General features: G+C 47.1%; 1 protein-coding gene across 1 annotated transcript; it reads left to right on the top strand.

Annotated features, from left to right (window-relative positions):
- Positions 1–1465: 1465 nt before the first annotated feature.
- Positions 1466–15478, top strand: LOC146756067 (C-Jun-amino-terminal kinase-interacting protein 3-like). Its single transcript, XM_085524843.1, has 5 exons — positions 1466–1798; positions 8944–9064; positions 9340–9410; positions 9824–9915; positions 14890–15478. Exons 1-5 carry the CDS (start codon positions 1481–1483, stop codon positions 15176–15178), a joined length of 891 nt encoding a protein of 296 aa, XP_085380969.1. The 5' UTR covers positions 1466–1480; the 3' UTR covers positions 15179–15478.
- Positions 15479–23491: the final 8013 nt, after the last annotated feature.

Raw genomic sequence — 23491 nt, forward strand, 5'->3', positions numbered from 1 at the left:
GTAACGTGGAGTCTGTAGGATGACAATAATGATTGTGGAATCACACTCATCTTTGAGCTCTAACTCACATCCACATCAGGAGCCTTCCCAAAGATCAGGCCCTGGTTTGCCTGCCCTGCTGGGCCCAGCTCAGTGCAGGACAGGAGATGGATTTCTGCTGTCCCTGTGCTCAGACTCCACAGCCCAAGATAAGCTGCAGCTGAGATCTCACAGAGCACTCTGAGGTTTCTCTGCAGCTGTTTTCTGCTGCTGTTACACAGCACAGAATAGCTGGGATCCCCCAGGCACTGCCCTTGCACCAATAACTCCATTGTGCTCAGGATGTGCCAATGTGCTGAAGTCAAACTGTGCCATGTGGGTTTCACACAGATCGAACGCAGGCTGCAGATCTGCTGGCAGCCCTCAGGAGATCCCCTGCCCTAATCCCACTCTTGCACTCCTTCCCTTCGTGCTCTTGTGGCCTTTAATAACACCGTGACACCTGACAGCCTCCTCCTGTCTGTAAGCTGTCATTTTATGCAGCCGTTTCTCTTCCATTTACCCCCCAAACTGAAGATGTTTCCCTGCAGTGAATAAGCGATGAGGTTCTTTTCACCTCTCCTTGGACAACTTCCTTTATTGTTTTTTCGGAGCATTAGGGACTCTGAGACCCTGGAGTGTGTCCAGAGAGGAGCAATGGAGCTGAGAAGGGCCTAGAGCTCAGTGGGGTCCTATGGGGGTGACCAAGGGTACGGCAGGCAGCCAGTTTTCCCTGTTTTTCTCTCTGGATCCATCCCCGCCTCAATGGGGCCATCAAACCCTTTTGCTGCAGAACCCGCAGGCACTTCACCTTGAAGGATCATTACCTACATTGAAACTACTGTTACATGCAGGCGCACAGGAGTGCCCTGGTTTTCACAGGCTCTGGGCAGAGACGTTCAGGTCTGGAGGCGTTTGGGGCATCACTAATTGAGCTGCAAAATGAGCTTATAGCTCCTGACTCCTCCCATCCAGAAATATCGCTCCTATATTGGCCCGCGCTGCCGGAGCTCACGGGACTCGGCTCCCCGCCGCCGGGATCGGGTGGTGCGTGCAGGGCCGGGGGTCGGGCTGTGTTGTGCTGTTGTGTTGTGTTGTTGTGTTGTGTTATGTTGTGTGTTCCCGGTGTTCCCCTGCCGCTCTACAGCTCGGCTCGTTCCGGCCCCGTATCGTTCTGTGACTCCCCCCCCCCGCCCCGTGGCGGCTCCATACATGCACACGGCGGCAGCGCGGCCCGCGCGGCACACACGGGGATGCCGCAGCTCCGCCCCACCCCGCCCGGCTGCAGCTTCGTCCGCTCAGCGCCGCGTCTCGGTGTCGGGGCGGCGCCGCGCGGCTCATTGGGTCCCGTTGGCGGGCGGAGCGCGGTGGGTCTTGGCAGCGGCGGATTGGAACGGAGCGGATCGGAACGGAACGGAGCGGATCGACGCGGGGCGCAGCGCATCGCTGTGGGGCTGGCACGATGCTGGAGATCCAGCTGGATGATGGCGGCGTGGGGGGGTACCCGGGCAACGACTATTGCTCGGGGTCGGTGATGTCGGAGCGGGTGTCGGGCCTGGCCAACAGCATCTACCGCGAGTTCGAGCGGCTCATCCACTGCTACAACGAGGAGGTGGTGAAGGAGCTGATGCCGCTGGTGGTGACGGTGCTGGAGAACCTGGACTCGGTGCTGACCGATAACCAGGAGCACGAGGTGGAGCTGGAGCTGCTGCAGGAGGACAATGAGCAGCTGCTCACACAGTACGAGTGGGAGAAGGTGCTGCGCAAACAGGCCGAGGTGGTGAGTGAGAGCGGCCCAGCGCCAACGGGGCCCGGCATCCATCTTGTGCGCGGCGCCAAGGGCCGGGGATGTGATGCGATGTGATGCGATGATATGATGCGATGCGATGTGATGATGTGATACGATGTGATGTGATGTGCTGCGGCGGTACCCGCATCGCAGGCTGCGCTCCCGGCCCCGCTCCATCCGCTCCGCGCAGCCCGTGCAGAGGGGAAGGGGAATGGCTGGGAATAGCTGGGGATGGCTGGGAATAGCTGGGAATGGCTCCGCGTTGCTGCGCTGCCCCGAGCTCGAACACCGGCTGCACGGGGATGACTGGAGGATTCCTGCCGGTTTCGGGTTTAAACGCGGCCCTCAGATGGTTGATGTCTTCCCTGTACTTCCCCTGCCCTGGAGATGATTCCCTGTCTGATCTCAGCGGCCTTTCCCCGGGCGCTGCGGGTCCCGGATCCCCGGGGCTGCGGCAGGTGCTGGGAGCGGGCGGCATCGGGGCACAGCACCTCATGCGGGGACAAAGGAGCCGAGCTGAGCGCGCTGCTCCGCACTGAGCGCTCGAGTCTGCCGACACCACCGGCATCTTTCTGGCCATAGGCGCAGCCGGGCGTCTCCAGCCTCCAGCAGGGCCGGTCTGCGACGTGCCGGACACATTGGTACCGCTAGAAGTGTAATGCTGCCGTGTCATCAGCATGTCTTTGCAAAGCTGCTGGGAAAGGAATGTATGCGTCTGTATTGGCTGTGTTTTAACACTGGGAGAGTAGAGGGTTTTTTCCGTCCCAGGAGTCTTGCTCAGAGTCGGGTTTTGATTTGCTTAGATGTGGTAAATGAAATTCCTTCATGACTCCAGAGTAAAGCGCCGTGCAGTATTTCAATGGAGGTGCTCTGGGTGCTGGATGGTGAGGACGTGAGCCCAGGACATTTATCGCCCTGTACTAATGCTGGGCAATTTGGGTTGTAGCCTTAAGTTTTAAGTATGTGTTAATAAAACTTACAGCTGATCTTTTCAAATTCATATGAAGGCAGGGAGGGATTGAAAAGCAATTCCAAGTGTGGGACTTCATTCCACAAGCCGGTATTTTGTAGCTTCTGAGAATTAAATACTTGGAAATGTGCTGCTGCTGGGGAGGAGTGGGGCTCGGGGCGTGGGGTGGAACAGCCCAATGGATGGATCCTGCATCTTTGGACTCGTATCTTTCTGCTCTCAGTTTACCAGGTACAGGGGGTGCTGCTTCCTGCTGTGCCTGCTCCTGGAAGCAGATGTGGTGACAACATTTACGTCCTGCAGGGATGCTCGGACCCACAGCACGGTGCTGTTGGCAGATGTAAAAGCACACTGTCATCCTCAGGCGCATCTGAGCTGAATGGGCAAAAAAGTATCTGCATAGGGCCTTGTTAGCAGAAAGGAATAGATAATGTGCTTCTATGAGAACAAATGGGTTTTGCCCCCTGTGTAGCCTCTGCTATCAGCTCACGTGTGTGAGATACAGCTGTCATTCCCTTTGTGTGTGACCAAAGCACACCATTACCTGCAGCAGTTTCCTGTGTGCCTCTTCCTGTGCAGTGGATTACGTGTTATGGAAGTGAAAATCTCTTATGCTACAGAGAATTCTGCTGTTCATCAGCTCATTGTAAGCAGAGAAATGCACCCCCCACCAGAGCACGCCTTGCACTTCTGTAGCAGGGGAAGCCCATCTCCGTCCCTGAGCAGCACTCGGCGCTGTGTGCTTTGCCTGTCCTGGGTCTGCAGCTTCCAGCCCCACCTTCAGTGGGGGTTCCACCTCCAGGAGCGATGTTCAATCCCTTGCTGTTGAGTTCTTTGCGTGTATCAATGATCATTTCAACAGCTGCAGCAATGCTGGGGAGCTGGGAGTCGGTGATCACAAAGTAATTTGTTCCTGTATTGCAATATCATGTCATGGGCGTCTGATTACATCGTTAGTTTATTGATGTTAAGTGAACTGAAACCAGCAGTGGATGTTATTCTCTGGCATAAAAGTTGTGTCATATCCTCCTGTTCCCGCTACTGCAGAACCACCAGATCTTGTTTTACATAAGCGTGCACCCAGCCATGTCCTGCTCCATTGGGGCAGCTTGCACAGCCTTCATTTCCCTTCCTCTGAAGCAGAGGTTTCTGTCTCCATGTTCTGCCACTCATTTCCCCAGGATGGTTGCATTCAGTATCTTTCAAAATACTCTCAGCCAAAAGCGAAGCTTTTCTGGACACTTTGACTGCAGAGTGACTCAATATTTTCCACTTGCTCTAAAATAGGGCAGCAGAAGCACCCGGACAAGAGCACTGAAGTCAGAAGTCCCTTGAAATGAAGCAGTGCAGTCAGTCTGTGATTGCAGGGCTCAGAATATCACATTTCTTTTCCTTGACCTCCAAACCACTGAAGCTGTGGAACAGCGTCAGCTTTTCAGTATTGCCATGTTCTTCCACCTGCTTTGCATTGTGTGAGCGCAGGGTAATGGCTGCACCTCTCCTAGAGCCCATTTAGGGGCTGACTGCTGCTGGCAAGGGTCTCTTTCTGGAGATCCCCCCTTGGTGCAGCTTTCCCATGTGAATCCGAGATCTTCTGCTCCAGGTGAGCGATCTTCTTCCCTTCCTTTATAGCACCTCTGTTGTGCCGCTCCTGTCATTGCACAGAGCTGGGGCTGCCCTGTCCCAGTGCAGAGTACAGCACTTCCCTTGTTAATCCTCATGTGGAGCCTAATGCACATCCCACTAACTCGTCAAGCTCTCACTGCAAGGCCTCCCTACACTCCAGGGAGCCAGCAGCTCCCACTATTTAGTGACATCTGCAGCTTATGCATAGGACCTTGCATAGGAATTTTCTTCCTGCTCTGTAGCGGGTGTTAGGATGGCACCCACTTGTAGGAGCACAGAACTGGGAGGGACCTGCTGACTCAGCAGCCCATTCCTCAGCACTGCAGGCAGTTGCATTACAGAAGCTGCTTCATAAATGTATCAGGCTTTGTCTTAAAGCCATTACTTAAACCTCTTGCGTCTGCTCTTCTAAAAGTGACCTCCTCCTGAATTCCACTTTCTTTTTTTTTTTAACTTGCAGCCTATTTTTACTGGTTTGTTCTTGTGCCAGCATTGACTTTTACTCCAAGTAACTTCTGCCTCCATGAGATATCTGTGCCTTTGAAGTATTAATAGAAACCAGTCCTGCCTTTGGTCTCCATTGTGTTGGTGGCACGAGCCGAGCTCTGCTCGCTGCCTGCTGGAGGAGGGTCAGGTTGGAGTGCCCCATGGAGGGATCTGTGTGCAGCTGGTTTGGGTGACACTTGGCTGTGCCTGGTTTGATCCCTGGGCGTGTGGGGCTGCAATAGCAGGTGGCTTTCCTGGAAGGCTTCAGCATGAATTGGAGTGTTGCACTGTTCAAAATGACAATGGTAGGATTTATCTGGTGTGATCACCCTGCGTGTTCACCTGTGTGACATCCTGTTGGCTGGAGATGGCAGCACGTCTGTCTGTCTCCTCACACTGTGTTGCAGCTGACCTGGGGCTCATCTTTGCTTTCTGCTCAGCTCCCTTCTCTCAAGTCTTCTCATTGCAGTCACGATGTTTGCATGCCCTTGCCCAGTCCCAGCTCCTCTCTGACCATCAGCATCGCTTCGTTCCTCCTGTGTGATGTTTTGATTCTCTTCATGAGTGGCATCTCCCAGTCCGGTCTCATCTGCTGCACTCGAGTAGCACCTCCTGCCCTGTCAGCCCCACTTACCACAAGGCTGCCTTGAAGAGCTCTGTTAGCTGCCCGTGCTCCCTTTGTGCTCCTCTACAGTGATCCATGGTGTGCGGGGGCAGAGCTGTGTCAGGGCTGGGAAGAGCCCATCTGCCTGCCCTGGCTCTGCCATAGCACCAGGCCTGCTTCATGGAGAGCATTTAAAGGGCAGAGCATCTCATTCTTCAAAAAAAGGCTCAGATCCCTTGGAATAGGAATCCAGGAGATGGTTTTATTGATATATGCCAAAATAACAGCATTTGATTTCACAGAAGCATTTGAAGACCAATCTACAACTATAAAGTAGCTAACACGTAAAAGATGTGCTTGTGAATCCTTGAAATTAGCAAGAGAAGCAAAAGCCCTTAAGGGCTGCAGTTGTCAAGGGGATGTTATTTCACTGAGGCTGTGTGCTCCTGTGCAGGTGGAGGTGTTCCTTCAGAGGAGTGTTTCTCTTTGGGGAGGATAGCAAAGATTTGAGCGTGGGGTGTAGCTCAAAGCATCTGCCCACCAGGCAGTACTGCGTCCTGCCACCAGTGGGTTCTGCCCTATTTCTTTGTCTTGGCCTCCTAAGACAGAATACTGTCAACGTAACTTCCCAAATTGCCAGTTAATTACTGCCCCAAATTGTGAGTTGGAGGCTGCACAGCCTGCATTGGCTCCCTGGCTGACAGCCTTCCTGCAGGTGGGGAGTGGAATGCGGTGTGAGTCCTTCCTGCCCTGCAGACAGCCCCCTCCTCACAGGCAGCTGTGCGTCCAGCTGTGCGTCCAGCTGTGCGTCCAGCTGTGCATCCAGCTGTGCGTCTAGCTGTGTATCCAGCTGTGCATCCAGCTGTGCATCCTCCCTGTTCTCCCGGGCAGTGCATCCCAGCGCTGCTCTCTGCCCAGCCGCAGGGTAAGGTGACGGCTGAGCTGCTGCTGTTCCCGTCAGCATGTAATACGTGCTGCCAGCCAGCCCAGATTAAGACCTTATAATAAGATTTCTGCATATATGCACATCTAGCTCACTCTGCCTGATTTATTGTTAATATGATATGATGGTTTCTGACCGCATGCTACTATTTTTAGTCATTTTCTTCCTCTGAAAGCCAGTAATGCAGGAAGCTCAGCCATCTCCAGTGTACCGCTGCTTTGCAGAGGAATACTCGTTCTTTCACTTAAGATGATTTTGTGCTCATTGTTTTCCATTTAACGATGAGCGTGTGAACCATGGTGCTGGTTGTAACCTTATCCTGAGATGTTAGAGACCAGCGATCCTGCTTGAAATCCAGGGAGAGGCTCCAGCAAGACTAATTTGTATGTGTACAGCAGCGTCATGTTCCATCATTACTAACTGTTTAAAATATATCTGGCTCCTATAACTGCTGGAAAATTATCCTTTGAAAGCAAGTATGAAGGGATTGGAAAAAATAGTAATGCTGTGCTCGGCTTTGCTCTCCCAGGACAAGTGGGAGTGGGCTCTTTGTTCTTCCAGTTCACCCATTGATTTCATTGTAGTGGGGTAGAAAAGAAAGGAAGATTTTCCCTTCAACATCATTTGAATTACCTGTTCCTGAGGCCTCACTTCTTGAGCCTGTCCAGGCTCCATGGCATCCCTTCCTTCTGTTCTGGTGCAGTTTGTAAACATATGTGTGGAAAATAGATAGCTGTGTGTTACTGTCAGTTAACATCTGCAATGTTGAAGTCACCCATAAGGACCAGGGCAGCTGGATTTCAGGTCTCTCTCAGTTCCTTAGAGAACAGTGCCTCCATGTCCCCATGCTTGCTGGGTGGCCACTCCCACGGCACCCACTTTATTTGCTTGTCTTGACTTTCTGATGCAGGGGGAGACACTGGCTGGGAGATTCTGATGGAGGAACAGCCAAGAAGCGTTTTGGAGCCAGACAGAGTGAGGAGCCATTGGGTCCCTGTGCCCAGAGCTGGTGTTCGATCTCCGTAGGAGATGGAGCAGGATATTGCTGCAGTGCACTCACCTGAGATGCTCTTCTTCCCTGAGAACACTTAGAGTGGCATTAATTTTTAATGCTGCTGTCTCTGTTTCTTCTCCACGTGGTCGGCTCATTGCTAGTTTGCAGTTTGTTTGAGTACTGTGAGGCTGCAAGACAGACAGGACTAAGAAGAGCCTTAGTGTGGAATGTTTAATCTTCCAATCGGTTTCACTAAACTAAACCAAAGCAATGGTAGCAAATCCAGGAATCCTATTAAAGTTGACCTACATAGTGGGAATAAAATTGGTCTCCTGCTTTCTTTTGCTTCCTGTTTTACTGTTGAGAGTTCTGTGAATGTTTTCCTTAGAGTCAGTTAAAGTTTATTGCTACTCCAAGCACAATTCCTGCCTGGCTGGGTGGCACACGCCTGGGTAGGGAGCTGGGAAGAGATGGGCACCTTGTGCCAGGAGAGCTGCACAAGAGTGAAAGCCAAGCAAGTGAGAAGGGAGAGGGATTTAGCGCTGGGCTGTAATTGGAAGTTTGTCAACAGAGCATTAGCATGGAGTGCTTCCAGCAAACCCTGAGAGGGGGCAGAGGGAAATACTGCTTTTCTTAGCATAGCTTCAACCAGTCCAAACCAAGTGAAATGGCTTCTTTAGGCCTGTTGCTCAGTGTGGCTGTCTTGGTTAGAACTTTTTCTTTTTTACTGATGCCCAGAGAAGACTGGCCGGGATTTTCTTGCTGTGAGGTCTCATCACTCACTGCTTCCATTCTGCACCAATTGAGGCATAACTCAACTTACAGAACTGAAAAAGTAAGACTCAAGTTTTTCTTAGCAGCTCTGGAGCTGAATGTGCCATCCTTATAGAATCACCTGTCAAAGTTGCTCTGGTTTTTACCGTGTAACTCTCTACCCCTTCTCTGATGTGTGCCTGAAAAAACCTCTGGTCTGAGATCTGGGAAGTGGATTGCAAAGGAGACTGTGAGGTGTGACGGTTGTGGGTTGGTTTTCCACAAGGCTTGTATGTTTCCTGCAAAATTTAGATGCAACATCATTAATAGTGGGAACTTTCTGATGTCTGAAGGAGATTTCTGACGTAGGCACTTCTAAATGCGTGACCGTAAACACAGAATTTGGCTTTTCTGACATAAAACTAACAGGAATCCAAATTCAGCCTAGCATGATAAAGGTGTTGTTGAAGATGATGGAACCGTGTTGGTTTACATAACTTGCATTGGCCAGCAGATTATATCTTAATGATACACAAAGTACATCTTTTACTTTATTTTAGAAGATAAGTATTTCTAGCTTGAGTAAATGCTGTTTTAACTTAAAGCACATAGAAATTCTTATCTCTTGCTTTTTTTGTGTGTGTACATATATATATGTATATATACGCACACATAGTATAGGAGGAGAGAAGAGGAAAAGTCAAATACGTTTAGGTCTGTTCCTCATCCTTGCTTCCTTCTCTGGTTTTTCCCTGTACAGAAGTTCATAGAGTTTGAAGATGCACTGGAACAGCAGAAGAAAGAGCTACAAATCCAAGTGGAACACCTTGAATTTCAGACTCGACAGTTGGAGCTGAAGACCAAAAACTATGCAGATCAGAGTAAGCAAAGCTGTGCACCAGATACGATTATGTAGTTTGCTTTCCATGAGCATATACTTGCAGATATTCTTCATGTGCTGTTTTTTCTTGTTTGTTTTAATGTAGTTTGTGGAAAGCCTGAAATCTGTGGCTGTCCCTTTCTTTGGTATAAAAATCAGAGCAATCTACAGGGTGCGACATATCCACACTAGTGTAGTGCAGGTTTCATTGCTTCTCTTGCATGGAGCATGTCTAGATCTGTATGTTAGCTGATGGGTGGAATCTTTTCTTGGCAGTTTCACGGCTGGAGGAGCGTGAATCAGAAATGAAGAAAGAGTATAATGCTTTACATCAGCGTCACACAGAGGTAAGCTGTTGCCTGATTCCTTCCAAATAAACAAACTCTTAGCTTACCCATAAAACCACATCAGAGAATTGGGTTTTTCATCCTGACAGTGACTAGAGCTTCAGAAACTTGAGAGCATCAACATTATCTGAAGGGAGGGTGCAAGGAGGATGAAGCCATGCTCTTTTCAGTGGTGCCCAGTGCCAGAACAAGAATCAGAGGGTGCAAACCGGAACATGGGAGGTTCTGTCTGAACATCAGATAGCACTTTTTAAAAGAAATTTTAAGGAATTGGAAGTAAATGCTGGAAAACAATATTCAAAAAACAGAAATCACAGAATATCCCAAGTTGGAAGGGACCCATAATGATCATGGAGTCCAATGGAGTCTTTTGTTTTATTCTGTTTGCCTCACGTATTTTTTCCTCTTCTCAGATGATCCAGACCTATGTGGAACACATCGAACGATCCAAGATGCAGCAGGTTGTGGGAAATAATCAAACTGAGGGCAGTGTACCTGGGAGAAGGTAGGGCCATAACCTCTCCATATAATGTTTGCCATCCAGGAACTTATCAAATGAGTGCATATTTGCAAGAGAAAGAAACCAAAGGATCTTTCCCTGTGGGCATGGATTGTACCTGAAGCTTTTTGTAATGGGTTGAGGGTGAGTTGTGGATAAGTTCTCTAAGGTTTGACAGAGAGGAGTTTTTTGTGTTCTGTTACAAAGCTTAGACTTCATTGTGCTGCTGCAGATGGACGTCTTCTGGAAAGCAACGTTGGTGTTCTCAGGTATCATGTAAAAGACTGATCCATAAAATGGATGGGGATGGAAGAGAGTGTTCATTTGTGTGTGTCTGTGTGCATGTGTGATAGCCAGCGAAACTGGAGTAGTTAAATGCATTAGCCTTTATGTAACTTCTTCCCCAGTTTCTTAAGGGAAGATTTATCTGAGTCAGTCACTCAATAGATCTACTTATGCCCATGAAAGTGCTTTGTTTTTTTCCCCTCTGTTTTCATAGCACCAAAGTGATCAGAGCCAGCCTCTGTTTAAAGGAATGGCAGTAGCAGGAAATGAAGTGCAGTATATAAAACCACTCTATTAAAACCACATATAAAAAGATAATTTCAAATGAAGAAAAGAAGAAATATTCTTCCTATTTTCTAAACATAAGGTTATTTTAGTACCTTCTGTTTAGATCCGTAACATTTAAATACTAGTGTGTCCATTAGGTTTGGGATAAAGAAAGTGGAAGCAAGTGTCAGGTCTTGAAATAAACAATATAAGCTCTCTGGAAGCTGTGGCTTCTTTTTGCTGGGTTGGAGTGCCTGGGAAGGAATTCAGATCATCAAGGTTTTGGTTGTGTATTGTAAAACAGCAGAGGAGAGAGCAAGAGAGACACAAACTGCTCCCCGATTCCTTGCAGACGTGATGTTCCTTCCCCAGCCAGTGCTTGGCCTCCTGCCCGAGCATCGTGCTGTGAGGGGAAGGTTTGGGGGTCAGCCTCTGGTTCTGTGCTGGTGCCTTACTGGTGTGCACACAGGGCTGCTGGGGGGAACGGGAGTTTTGTTCACAGCTGTTGGTAACGTAACATTGTGTTAGAAGGAAGGGAGGATGCTGAAGGAAAATGGGCTCTGTAACTGCAGAACATCCATGTTTGAGACTTCTGCTGGGCTGTGTGCCTCTGCTGTCAGATGTCTCTGTACAAGCTCTTAGGCACACCCATGGTGAAGGAGAAACAGGGTGGATTAGGTCTTTGTTCAGTCCAACTCACCTCTCCCACCTACCTGAAAGGTATGAATGTTTGTAGGAAGAACAGCTGTGCTGATGTGTGCATTTCTGTCTTGTTGCCATCTCCATGTCTCAGCTGGGAACAGGGGGAGCTGGGAATTGCTGAGCTGGCAGGGTGCAGCATTGCAGGAAGCCAAGTGTCAGTGTGTGGTCCTGTTTCTTTTGTTCTGCAGAGAGCAGCTCAGCTCTCCTGCCATGGAGAATATCCAGCAGTGTTTCAGGGGCAGCAATATAGCAGTTTGAAGCAGTTATACCCTAAACTCCAGAGGCAGAGAGACTTATCTAGGCTTTCTCCTGCACAAACTCTGAAGGACAGCACAAATCTGTAGCGGATCTAAAAGGAACTGGAATAGGAACATTCTGATCTGGCTGAGTTCTTTCCATATAGTAAGTTCTTAGTGCTGTGTTTTCTGCAGAGCAGTAAATTGGTGTCATGTCAGAGAGTGGCTTAGAAAAATAAAACTGATTACAGAATACAGTGTAACCCTTTCCCATCTGAAGGTGATGCTTCTCTAGCAGACCAGTGGAAAAATATAGAAATCTATACAAGGAAAGAAGAGCAGAAGCTGGATGGTGGCCTCTGTAGGTGAATGGAGGCAGGCATGATGGGTATGGAAAGAGAAGATATGGGGTGAGAAGAACCAGTAGGTTGTTAGGATTGTGAGAGTGTGTGTTCCTGACAGCTCCCTCAATAGGTTGTTTCTGTTTTCCTCTGCCCCAAACCAATCCTGATCACAGCTGTAATGGTTGGAGTGTGTTAGGCTGGTTGCCCCCCCACACCCCGTTCTCTGGTATGAAGGACAAACCTTGCACTGAGGATTGTCTCTGTGTTGGAGGGATGCTATTCCATGTAACGTGTTGCTAGTTCCTGGAAGAATGGGAAGAAAGAGCAGCTCTCTGTGTCTGTCACAGCCCTTGCCAGGCCTCCATCTGAATCTGTAGGAACAGCAGCTGGGAAGTGGGTCGTTTTCCTTCATTTCAAGCTTTGGGCTGTTCATGTGTGCTGTATTTGTGTATGTTTGTGCCTTTGAGGGTTGTGTGGTCCTGTGTCTGCACAGCTGCGTGTGGGTGAACACCAGCACTTGTGAGTTGGTACACTGATGTGTTTTGGGGGGGATATGGGTGTAATCTCTCAATGTCTTCCTACATGTTTGTGAGTGCATTTGGTTACCTTCACCTGTGGATGTGCTTGGGTGTGTTTTATATGGTAGACTGTGTAAATACATATTTGCATAAGGCTGTAAATGCACCAAGGGTGCTTCCTTGTCACTTGAGAGAAGATGGTGCAAGAACTGCTGGGGGGTGTGTGTGCCTGCTGCCATGTGAGGAGGGGAATGGGTACAGTGCACACCTCCAAGTAGTATGAATAAAAGTGCATGCATTCGCTGTCTCTGATAGGGCTGCATGTTTGCATGACCTTCATTCTCTAATAGTTGTTGTTGTGTTTTTTTGTTGTTTTTTTTTTTGTCTTGCTTTTTGTGCAATTGCTGCTCTGTTTTGGCTGTTACGTTTGTCGCTGCAGTCATCGCCAGTCATGGAGGAAAAGGTAAATCCTACTGCTATTTGTTAATCATAGTTCTGGAGGTTGCTGTTGGGTGGTCGTGGTGTGATGCTGAAAGGTTCTGTGCTGGCCTATTTGCCCTCTTTGTGTACTGACATCTGCATTAGATTCACTCACATGGCACACTTCCCTTGGCTGGTGCAGAGGGAGCCAGCAAGCTGCTACATCAGGAAGGAGCTCATGCACCCAAAGCAGAAGGGGCAGAGGCTGGATTCCAAACCGGGATCATCCCTGTGTGATTGGACATTTGCACTTCACCTTCCAGATTACTTTAAAAAGTTGTCTTTTCTCCTTTAAATTAGAATCATCAAATCACCAAGGTTGGAAAAGATCCCCAATGATCCAAGTGTCCACCTACCACCAATATTTCCCTTCTAAACCATGCCCTGCCTACTGCATCTACACGTTTCTTGAGCACTTCCTATATGAGCACAAAATACACCTCTTTTCTAAGCAGGGCAGGAAATGCGTGTCACCAGTAACTGTCAGAAAGCACATCTGACTTTGGCTGAGGCAGTGAGTTCTGCACCCTCAGCCTACAAAGAGGGCTGTTGCCACCTTGCAATGATGGCAAACCTAGTAGTTCTGTTACATTTTCTAAGCTTTAAGGTCTTACAGGAGGAGCATTCTGATCCAGGTTTTGGCTACTGCAAGCCCTTATAGAGGCTTTTGCTGTTTTCCTCACAACATGAGGTGGAACTAACCAAGTGCTCAGAGTCCCCCTGGACCAGAAGGACGTGGGTGTATGAAAGTCACTCCAAAGGGCTGTAGTCAGCACTGAAAATTTATAGCAACCCTGAGGATATTCTGAACTACTCTGGGGACTGGTAACACCAACATCAGGACTGTGAAACTGAAGTTATCTTTCCTGCAGTTTTTCCTTGATGGGGCACAGAAAGCAGCCATTCCAAGCAGGAGCCATGCTGGCACAGCGGTGCAGTGCGCCGTGTCAGCTGGACAGTGCTCAGAATGGAAAGGCTGAGCATTGGTCTCTTCCGTTAGACATTTTGCTTTCACTTTGTAAATGAACTCTTTTCTGCCCCTGCCATGTCAGTGTGTTTGAGTCAGTCCTGGGGCAGCCTCAGATGCAGCTGAAGTTGTTTTTCACCCGTGGTCACAGATCACAGGATCACAGAACAGGTTGGGTTGAAGGGACTGCTGGAGGCTGCCGGTCCCACTGTGTGATGGTGGTAGCTGAGCTGAGTCTTGGTGAAATGATTGCTGTGTCCAGGAGCAGTGCTGTACTGGGCTGGCATGGAGCCTGATGGAGCAGGGAAGCAGATCGGTGTCTTGCAAGGAGGTGTTGACTGCTGCCCTGTTTCTGGAGTGTTCATGCTGACAAGCTACTTTCTTTTTTGAGTTTCCACCTCCACTGCTTGCTCTACATTTTCTCCCACTGGAACTTGGTCCCCAAATCTGTGCCAGCTTCCATACTGAGAATCAAATCCACAGCTTGCTAGTCACCTGCACTTGCCAGAAAGGAGAGTGATAAAGAAAAAGTAATACAGACATCTGGCTTTATGAGTGATGCATTTATTTATAAGTTTGTATAAATTCTGAATTTTGAGAAGACTGTAGTTGGATATGGAGGAGGAATCACAGAATGCAAGTATTACTTCTCTTGCTTAGTATTAGAAGTGATCCAAAACCCACTGATTTCTGCTGTTGGTGCAAACCAGGTTTGGGGTGGAATGTGCAGAAGTGGCGTGTAGGTGACTCACTTCAGCCTCTTTCTTCGTTCAATGATGCCCATTTTGTTGTGGGATTGTCTGCTGTGGCGTTTTCCCACGGTGCACCCATTTCTCAAAGGACACATTGGTTTGAATTTGCTCGGTTTCTTTGCACTTTTGCTTTTCCTTCAAACACTGCATGGGGGTGCTGATGTCAGTTGTGCCTGTCCTGGTCACTTGACCCCCTTTGACTTTCTAGGCAGATGGTTGGCTCTACCTGTAGACACTCTGGGTCTGAACAAACAGCACCATGGAGCTGTGGGTTTGGGAATCCACACAACTGCTAAGCTGGGGCAAGGAGTGCGGTTCAGTTTCTAATGACTAACATTTTGCATGAGCTAGTGTGCTGTTTCTTTTGTGTATGAAGCTCGTAAACAGCTAACAGATTGGCTTTCCCTCTCTCTCTGTTTCTCTGTTTAGCAGGAAGGAACGTCCTAACTCTCTGAATGTCTTCCCCCTCGCGGATGGCATGGTACGTGGGCAGATAGGGGCCAAGATCGTCCCAACACTGGACCACTGGCACCTGAGTGGCCTCGGGCAGCTGCAGTCCAACTCCAGCTACAAGGATTTACAGACCATCACAGAGCAAGGGTTTCCCACTCTGCCACTGTCAATAGCATCCATGTTTTCATTAAGGTGGAGGTTAACCTGTGTCCATAACCCTTTGCAGCCTCTTCCTGCTGTGAGTTTACTCTTGTGGTGGCTGTGATGAGGTGGGAGGATGTCCCATCGCAGATCTGGTGTACAGTGTGGGATGGATTTATAAGGCTCCTCATGCTTGTTACCCCCTTGTCTCAGTGTTAATCTCTTGGCTGGCCCTAAGTTGAAAAGAGTATATGTGAGGACAGTTAGAAATATAGTGAAGATAAAATCCTTACCTTTTTTAGCTTATTTGTGAGAGGAAATGATGGAACCTGCCTCCTCTCTTTCCCTCTCTAAGAGCAAAGCTTTTGCTCCTCAGATGGGGCTAGAAGTAGAGTTACTCTTGCTCTTCAGCAGTTGCTCTTTTTGTCTTACCACTCTTCTGGCCTTCCTATTTTCAGCTAAAAGGGGTACTAAACATCTGACTGCCCAAGTCCTGCACTGTGCTTTTAAAGCTCTTCACTTCCTCACACATCTGGTCTGCAGCTCTAGTCTTGTGCTGTGTATATCCAGTACGCCTGTCACATTCAGTGCACTGCCTTCTGCACTGGGGCTTGCCAAAAGCCTCACAGCATGGCAGCCACACCAGAGCAGCTGGATCGTTGTGCCTTTTGCTTCAGGTGCTGTGCCATTTGGAGACTGGTCTGAGTTCAAAGACCCAGAGATTGTGCTCTTAGTTGACAGATCTGTGCATTTATTAACAGCTGAGGCCGCTCATGATGAGCCATCTTTCCCACATTCTGTGCCTGCAAACTTCTCAGTCTTTACTCAGAATCCTACCAGATTCTTAAACGATGTTTCCCAGGTGCCTGGTGTCAGCCCTGACAGCCAGTGATGCATCCACCCAGCATGGCTTGCAGTGTGTCCTCCCTGAAGAGCTTCTGGTCTGCTTTAAAGGTGTCTTAAAAGGCACTAATCAGATCCTACACTAATTTCTGGAGAGCTTTACTGCAGTTAGGGAATAGCAAAACCACAGTGCAGTGGGATGTGGATGTGAAGGTGTAGCTTCAGATAGTCTGACGTGTGCCAGCACATTGCTGCACACAATCACACAGCAGCCAAAATGTACAGAGAGCGTATTTGTACTTCTGGAAAAAATTTATTCCTTTGGATCTCTGAACAGCACTGCACACTGTGGTATGGGTGTGCTCTTGAGCTCTCTGTTGGTCAGGCATGTGTGGCAGGTGTAAGCCTTTAGAGGAGCTGGAACAAAGTTGAGGTGAGATCCACCTTCCAGACTACTGAAGGCATCATTCTTTCAGAGATATCATTGCGGGGCTTCTGAGAGGTTTTCAGTGAGAGCTGAGGGGAACTCAGCAGTAATTCAGGATCTGCATTGCAGGAGAATACAGCGGGAATCCACATAGATTGTAAGCTTTGGTTTCCAAGCTCAAGTAACGGAGAGTTACTGACTTGATGACTTTGTCATTTATTATTGGTGATGTCAGGCAAAAAGTCCATTTCTGGTAAAAAGAAAACATGCAGAAATAGTACCGTGCTGCTCTACATGTATTTGATGGGTGGGTCTGGGGCTTGTGTTGATGCTTGCTAGGAAAATTCAGAAGTGGGAAACACAATAAGGAGGTCAGCTGATAGTGTGCAGATAGAGCTCGGGCTATGGAAGACTTGGATAGCTGGGGTGTTAGGGAGGATTTCCTAAGGCTGTTGAAGAAACATATGAATAATTAAAAGGACTGATTATCTGACTCTGGATTTGCAGTTTGGAATGGAAAATTTTCCTCCTGCGAGCTACTTGTGTGCACTCTGACTAAAAATGCTGTTTTTCAGCTCTTCTGCATGGCTGAAATCTCAGCAGTGGTGCTCGTGCACTTCTTGCTTTTTCTTCATCTGCTCTGATATTTCACTGACATCGACTGCAGACACGTAACTGACTTTATTTTCCCAATATGTGTATCTTGACTTTTCTGGCTAGTTTTCCTTCTTACGGGGCCATACATTAGTTATGTTTTAATTGTACTTGTGTACTTATTATGACTATTTTCTGTTTAAGTTGCTGTCCTTTGTTATTTTCTTTTTATATTCAGTTGCACATTTATTTTACATAATGATTTGGAGATGAAAGTCCTTAACGTTTTTGTTTTTATGTACTATGCTTTCAGTGTTATAACCATACAAGTGTGACTACTCATGGTGACATATGACTGCTATGAATGTTGAGCCTTTGCAATGCATTTTGGAGGTCACTACTGCACATTTGATGTTTAGGAGGTTGACAGGTATGGCTGTAGGTAAGTGGTGGCTGTGGAGTTTTCTTTGGGTGAGCTCTGGGCAATGCAGTGTGCCTCCTGGACTGCAGAGGAGAGCTATACAGTCGGTAAAATATCTGGAACAGTAATAGTGGAACAATCAGAAGGACAGTAGAAGGAAGATACCAGCGAAGTTTAATAGATGTTCTGGACTGCGAAGAAAAGTGCCTTGGTAGTGTTAACATTTGAGAGGAATTTCTCCAGGGCAGGTTGGTAGTCTTAATAAAGGACACTCTCTAGATGACTACAAACTACAAGTGTATAATCATAGAGTGTAATTACATTGGTAATAACTCCCTGATGTGTTCTGGGTGAGAGAAGGATAATGTCAACAAGCAGGAAGCTTGTATTCTCAATACAAGTATCACTCTATAGATGCTGTAGAACTTCTAAATGACATCTAGATCCCAAGTCCAAGAATTGACATCTGCACATCCCTTTTGCAGGGCTGAAATTCTCACAGACTTCAGTTATGCTTAAAGGTTGTGGGTACAAGAAGGAGCTCTGAATCTGTTCATCCAACAGAAGTGTTTTTTTGGGTGGGGGAAGAGGTTTTATGATTGCACTTTATGCTTGGAACTCTTTGTTGTCCCTCTGTATGACAGAAAGCACAGCAGGTAAATTGCAGCTGAAGTGTTACAAGGTTTATTGGATCACGTTCCCAAAAAATGAACTAAACTATTAGAAAAGTAACTCACAAAACAGGAATCTGGAGTGGAGGTGAGAAGTGTGGTTTCCACATGTAGCCACAGTGAAGTGTTTCCATCTCAGTTTTGCTTGTAAAATCAGCAAATGTGCAGGGAAGCCATTGGAACTTCCATGTGGGAGCGTGGGGGCTGCTTGGACTGAATGTGCAGAAACCAAACAAGACATCAATTTTTCTGAATGGTCAAATATTAAAAATAAACCTTTCTATATAAATGCACAGATGTAATATAGAACCTTTTGACTTGTGCCATGCAATGCACTGCAGGGTGTTTTAAGGTAAGCATAGTGGCCGGTCTAATTAAGGGAAGGTGTTAATAAGATTCCAGATTAAAAAAAAAAAAAAAAAGGCTGCAAAGGGTTAATATATTTCAGTATTTCTCTCATCCCATTTTGAATTGCTTTGTTATGTTGTGCAGTTAATGTTAGAACAGTAGAGCAAGACTTAGAAATTAGTGAACCAGCATCACAGCTCTGAGGATGGGAGGCCTGAAGCAGCTGCTGAGCAGTCCGAGCCTCTGCAGCAGTTGCACAGGAGGGGAGAGGCAAGCAGTAACAATTATAGCTGAGTCTGGGTGTGCGGCTGCTGAGCGTCACTGCACCCAATTGCAAGTCATCAGCACATAGAACTCTCCAAATTCATTTTGCCATCTCCCTGCTGGCAGCAATTAGAGTGGGCTGCCGTGAAGAAAGGAGAGATCTCATTTGGTACTGGGGATGATTACTGCATCGGTCAAGACATTAATTGGCTGACTTTGAAGCAGCGCTGCTTTAATTGACAAACAAGGGCTGCAGTGTAAAATCCTCACAAAGGCTTACAAGTCTCCCATGTTTTTCAAGAGGTGTTAATACAATAAATGGGGCTGTAATGTCTGTAAAGCTGAGACTCACTCATGCACATTTCACAATGGAAGTCTGTTGCCTTCGTTAATTTGTCAGCTTCTTATTTTTGAGTTTCTGGGTCTTGCCTTATCAATTTGGGGAGACCACACCTGTTTCTTCTGTGCTGTCAAGCCAGACCCATGCTTGGCAAGCTTCTGTGTAACATCATGCGGGGACATAGGGCTTCCCCCACTAGCAAAATCGGACCATCAGTTTGTTATCTGCTTTGCTTCTGCAGCTTGGTGTAAGAAATACGCTGCTGTTCTCTCAACGCAGGGGATTCTCATTCTTGTTATGTCAGTGGCTTACTGTAATGGCAGCTTCTGGATCCTCTAAGAGCTCGCAACTTTCCCAAGCAATGTCCGTGTTACCTTCCAGTCTTGGGAAATGCTGTCCTGGCTTACTGCGAGTGCCAAAGCCCTTCAGCTTCTGCTGTAGTCAGTGGCAATTGGAGGTGCTTTTCACTTATGAAAAGACCTTCTTCCTTGAGATGCATGATGAAGAGGTCGCATAATGATGTGGCTTGTGAAGATAACTCTTCATAGTAAGAGAAGAAGGATGTCAATCCTTTCACAGGTAGGATTTGCTTGCTGAGTTCAGCATGGGAACTCACTGCTGCATTCTGGTTGCAGTGCCACGTGTCTCCAGTGAACGCTGGGCATTTAGTCAGTGCAGTGAGCAAGGCTCATTTAGCTTAATGCTTTAAGGCAGCCATATACCAACAAACCGGAGATTAACTGAAATATATAGCTCTGCTTTTCCCTTTTTATTCTTTCCCTACCCTGGAATTGCCATAATGTCCCCAAGATGAAATGTCTGAATCTGGGCAGTCCTCAGCAGCTACCACACTGAGCAGCACTGGAACCAAGTCCAACACTCCCACATCATCTGTGCCCTCTGCTGCTGTCACACCCCTGAATGAGAGCATCCAACCCATCAGCGAATACAATGGCACAACCAAGAGCAACAAGAGGACACGAGAAAAGCGGAACAGCCGGAACATGGAAGTCCAGGTCACGCAGGAGATGAGGAATGTCAGCATAGGTATGGGAGCTGGAGCATGTTTATGAATACAGGTTTCTGAGGTTAGCATCAGAACCAGAACCTTTTCTGTGTAATACAGAGGAAATTCCTGTGCTAACGTTCACCAGCTGTTTCCTAACAGGTTGAGACTATAAAACAACGTGCAACATCCTCTAGTGTAGCATTTGAATAAAAAGACTCACAGCTGAGTCCAGTTCTGTATTTTATTATTGTTTGCCCACAGTGCCAGCCTCAACCAAGCAATGAACGCTCTTGTTCTCATGGGCTTTGTAGATTTTAGTTCTGGGGCAGCTTGGAAAGGACAAAAATGTCACCTCTAACACATTAAAGGGGCTAATGTAGTACACAGGTGACATCCTTAATCCTTCGGGAATTCTCTATGCAAACAGACATTGTGTTTATGTTGCTTGCCTCAGCTTTCAAATGTTTTGGTTTCTAAGTATGTTGGTTTCTATGTAAGTTGGCAAAAGGGGGAGTCCCTTATCTTCTTCCTCAAATATTGGTCTTAGGCTACAGATTATACAGAAACCAGGTTAGATTTCATGCACTGAACTGTGCAGTTTCAAAGTGAAATTTTAACTATATGCAGCACCATGACATTGTCAAGCTGTGCTATTTGCAGCTGCAGAAATGCCTTTAAGGAGCACTGTTGCCATAGATCATGTGTTGTCTTACGTAGGTATGGGAAGCAGTGACGAGTGGTCCGATGTTCAGGACATCATAGACTCTACTCCTGAGCTGGATATGTGTCAGGATCCCCGCCTGGAGCGCCCTGGTAACAGGTATTGGTTGTGACTTTCTGCTCTTGGCCCTCTGTCTTGTTTTTGTGAAGGGTGGATATTGTGGTCCAGAGCTCAAGATGCAGCTGTTTCAGAAAATGCATAAATTCTGCCTAATGCAAAAATGAGGTGCTGGCAGCCTTTGAGATCTCCAGGGAAGGCACATATCAGTAATATGGAAGGATCTGTGTGAGTGGCCCAGGCTGCTCTGAGACAGGAAAAAAGAAATCCAGGGCTGTTCACAGCATTTGAGTCCTTATCTGATCTTACTGCTGTGAGGGTTGCTGTTGAAGTTGGTGGGAGTGTAGGCATCACTGCACAGCCTTAGGACTGCCAGTGGAAGGTTTTCTATGAATTTTTGAGTAGTTATCAGCTATTTGAAAAGGCATCAGCGAGGCAAGGCTGAGGTCATGCAAGGTAGGTATTGGTACATGGTATGGGGAATAAAACATTCTTTTTCCTTTACTTACTGAATTCCCTCAGTCAACCCGTGGCAGAATCCACTCTCAGAGTTTTGACTGTACTGGTCTGTGATGCTCAGTATTTCAGAGTTATGTTCTGGCTTAAACATCACCAAGTAAGAAGAATCCTTGCCTTTCTTTCTTCCAACCACAGCCCAACCCAGGGGATTGTGAACAAAGCGTTTGGCATCAACACAGACTCCCTCTATCATGAACTTTCCACAGCAGGATCCGAGGTGATCGGAGATGTTGATGAAGGAGCAGATCTGCTAGGTAAAATTTGTTGGGACTGTTCTGTTTTCTCTGAAGCAGACAGCTCCGTTAGGCTTCTAGAAGCGTTTAGATTCACTCTTTTTTCCGAACTTGGATGTTTGACCTTTAGAAAAGGGCATGGAATTTGGGATACACTGTGACAGAAATATGCACCTACAGCAGTAATTCTTACCCAACAGCTTGAGTTAATGGCTTTGTATTTGGGCTGTCTTTGTGTCTGTAAGTTATTTTCCTTTGTTTGAAGATTGCTTCTTCCCCTCCTCCCACAAATCTTCACGCCAGTAATTCTGCATTCTGGCAGCTTCACTTGGAATAGAGCTTTTCTTGGAAGTTTGCAAGAAAAAAAACCCCTTTTGTTAAGATTTCTTTAAGTTTAAGGGGAACAATTGTCGTTCTCGTATGGAAACATCATAGATTTCACTGCAGTTTTTACCTTCTTAGTCAATCCAAGAGAGTTTTGCATTCTCCTTTTAGGCTGATATTGAAGGAGCTTCTTGTATCTGAAGTCTGATTATGTTCTATGTTCCCAATGAGGACTTTGAAGCAGTCAGAGAAGCAGCTTTGTGTCAGGTAGCAGTCTGATAAAGCTGTGAAAGTGTAGCAGTCCCAGCTGCTTGTGGGTTGTTCCCCCTTTCTCTCATATCTCCTTTCCTGGTCTTCATTATCCCTTTACTCTGGACATAGGGTAGGACTAACAGTTGGGTAATGGGCCCTGCGAAGTCCTTTTTTTCAGTGTTAGGGTGGCCTCCTGTGTTTGCTTGGAGATTAAAATTTTACTTCATTTAATGGGTGTTTTATGGTGAAAACAGCAGTTGTTACATTAGTGGTAAGTTCATGTATATAAATGATGTTTTTCTATACAGAAGTTTAAATGAAATTATCAGACTGAGCCCTGGCGCTGCTGTTGGAAAAAAAAAATGTTGTAAAATGCAGCTGTCCTTTGCATGCTGAAATGTGGCTGAAGTGCACGTTTAATTTCAGCAGATCTGTCTGCTAACAAAGGGAGGGGAACAAGAAGGCAGTGGAAACTGGCCGTTCTGCGCTTAGTGCTGTGTGACTGAGAAAAGAAAGGTTTATCCAGGCTGAGATGCGACTGTCTGAAACTCGTGTCTGGAAGGCTGGGAGTGGCTGAGGCGTGTGGCTGCAGTTCTAACAGGGGTTCCCTCTCCTTGGTTTTTTTGTCCTGTATGTAGAGTCGTGGCAGTTCCCGTCCTTACTATTACATGCCTTTTGACACTGAAATGGCTGAATCATTGTTAATTCTTTTGTTTTTGAAACAAAATTTTAGTTTTGTTGGTTTCAGTCACTGATCGATCCTTTTTTTCACTTCCTTTTTTCCCTTGTCTCTCTGTGCTTCGCTGGACATGGCCCATAGGGGAGTTCTCAGGTGTGTATCTCTGCTCTGCTCAGTTTCCTTTCTTGTTTGTTTTTACCTCGTTGAGACTCAATGATACGTTATACACATGTGATACTCCCCTGCTCTTGTCCAATCACGGTTGGCTTTGCTGACTTTCTCCCACCTTTGCCTTGCTTGGTTCCTTGCACTGGCGGGTTCCTGGGCAGGAGGCTATTCCTGCTTGGTGTTCATGTGTCTGCTGTGTTTTGATCCGCTTTTTGTGTAGCTTTCTGCAGGTTTTGACACTGGCCCGTCTCAAGGTCTTGAGAAAACCACGCTGTGCATTTCCTTTGCTTTGGGGTGCAAAGTGCCTCGTTTTAGGGCAGGTGCTGTGCTCTGCGCTGAGCTCAGCTGAGCACAGGATTTACATAGTTCACTCCTGTTCTTTAAGTAAACAAGACTGCGAGGAGTCCCTCTGCTTGCATGATGCTCACTATGAGTTTCTTAATGCATCCTGACCCACAGCTGCAGTGAAAAGAAAGACTTTTCTGTAGGGAAGAGAGTGGCAGAACCACAGGCCTTTTTTTGTTTGTTTTGTCTTTTCAGTAAGAGTTTGAAGTGCCGCCTCTGTTG

This window comes from Coturnix japonica, chromosome 28 (assembly GCF_054131305.1).
Source record: "Coturnix japonica strain WE chromosome 28, WE-NBRP24, whole genome shotgun sequence".
Classification (NCBI taxonomy): Eukaryota; Metazoa; Chordata; class Aves; order Galliformes; family Phasianidae; genus Coturnix; species Coturnix japonica.

Coding starts and splice junctions, on each gene's coding strand:
- LOC146756067 (XM_085524843.1), top strand. CDS start 1,481: ATGCTGGAGATCCAGCTGGATGATGGCGGCGTGGGGGGGTACCCGGGC. Junction 1,799..8,943: donor TGCGCAAACAGGCCGAGGTG/GTGAGTGAGAGC, acceptor TTCCCTGTACAG/AAGTTCATAGAGTTTGAAGA. Junction 9,065..9,339: donor CAAAAACTATGCAGATCAGA/GTAAGCAAAGCT, acceptor TTTTCTTGGCAG/TTTCACGGCTGGAGGAGCGT.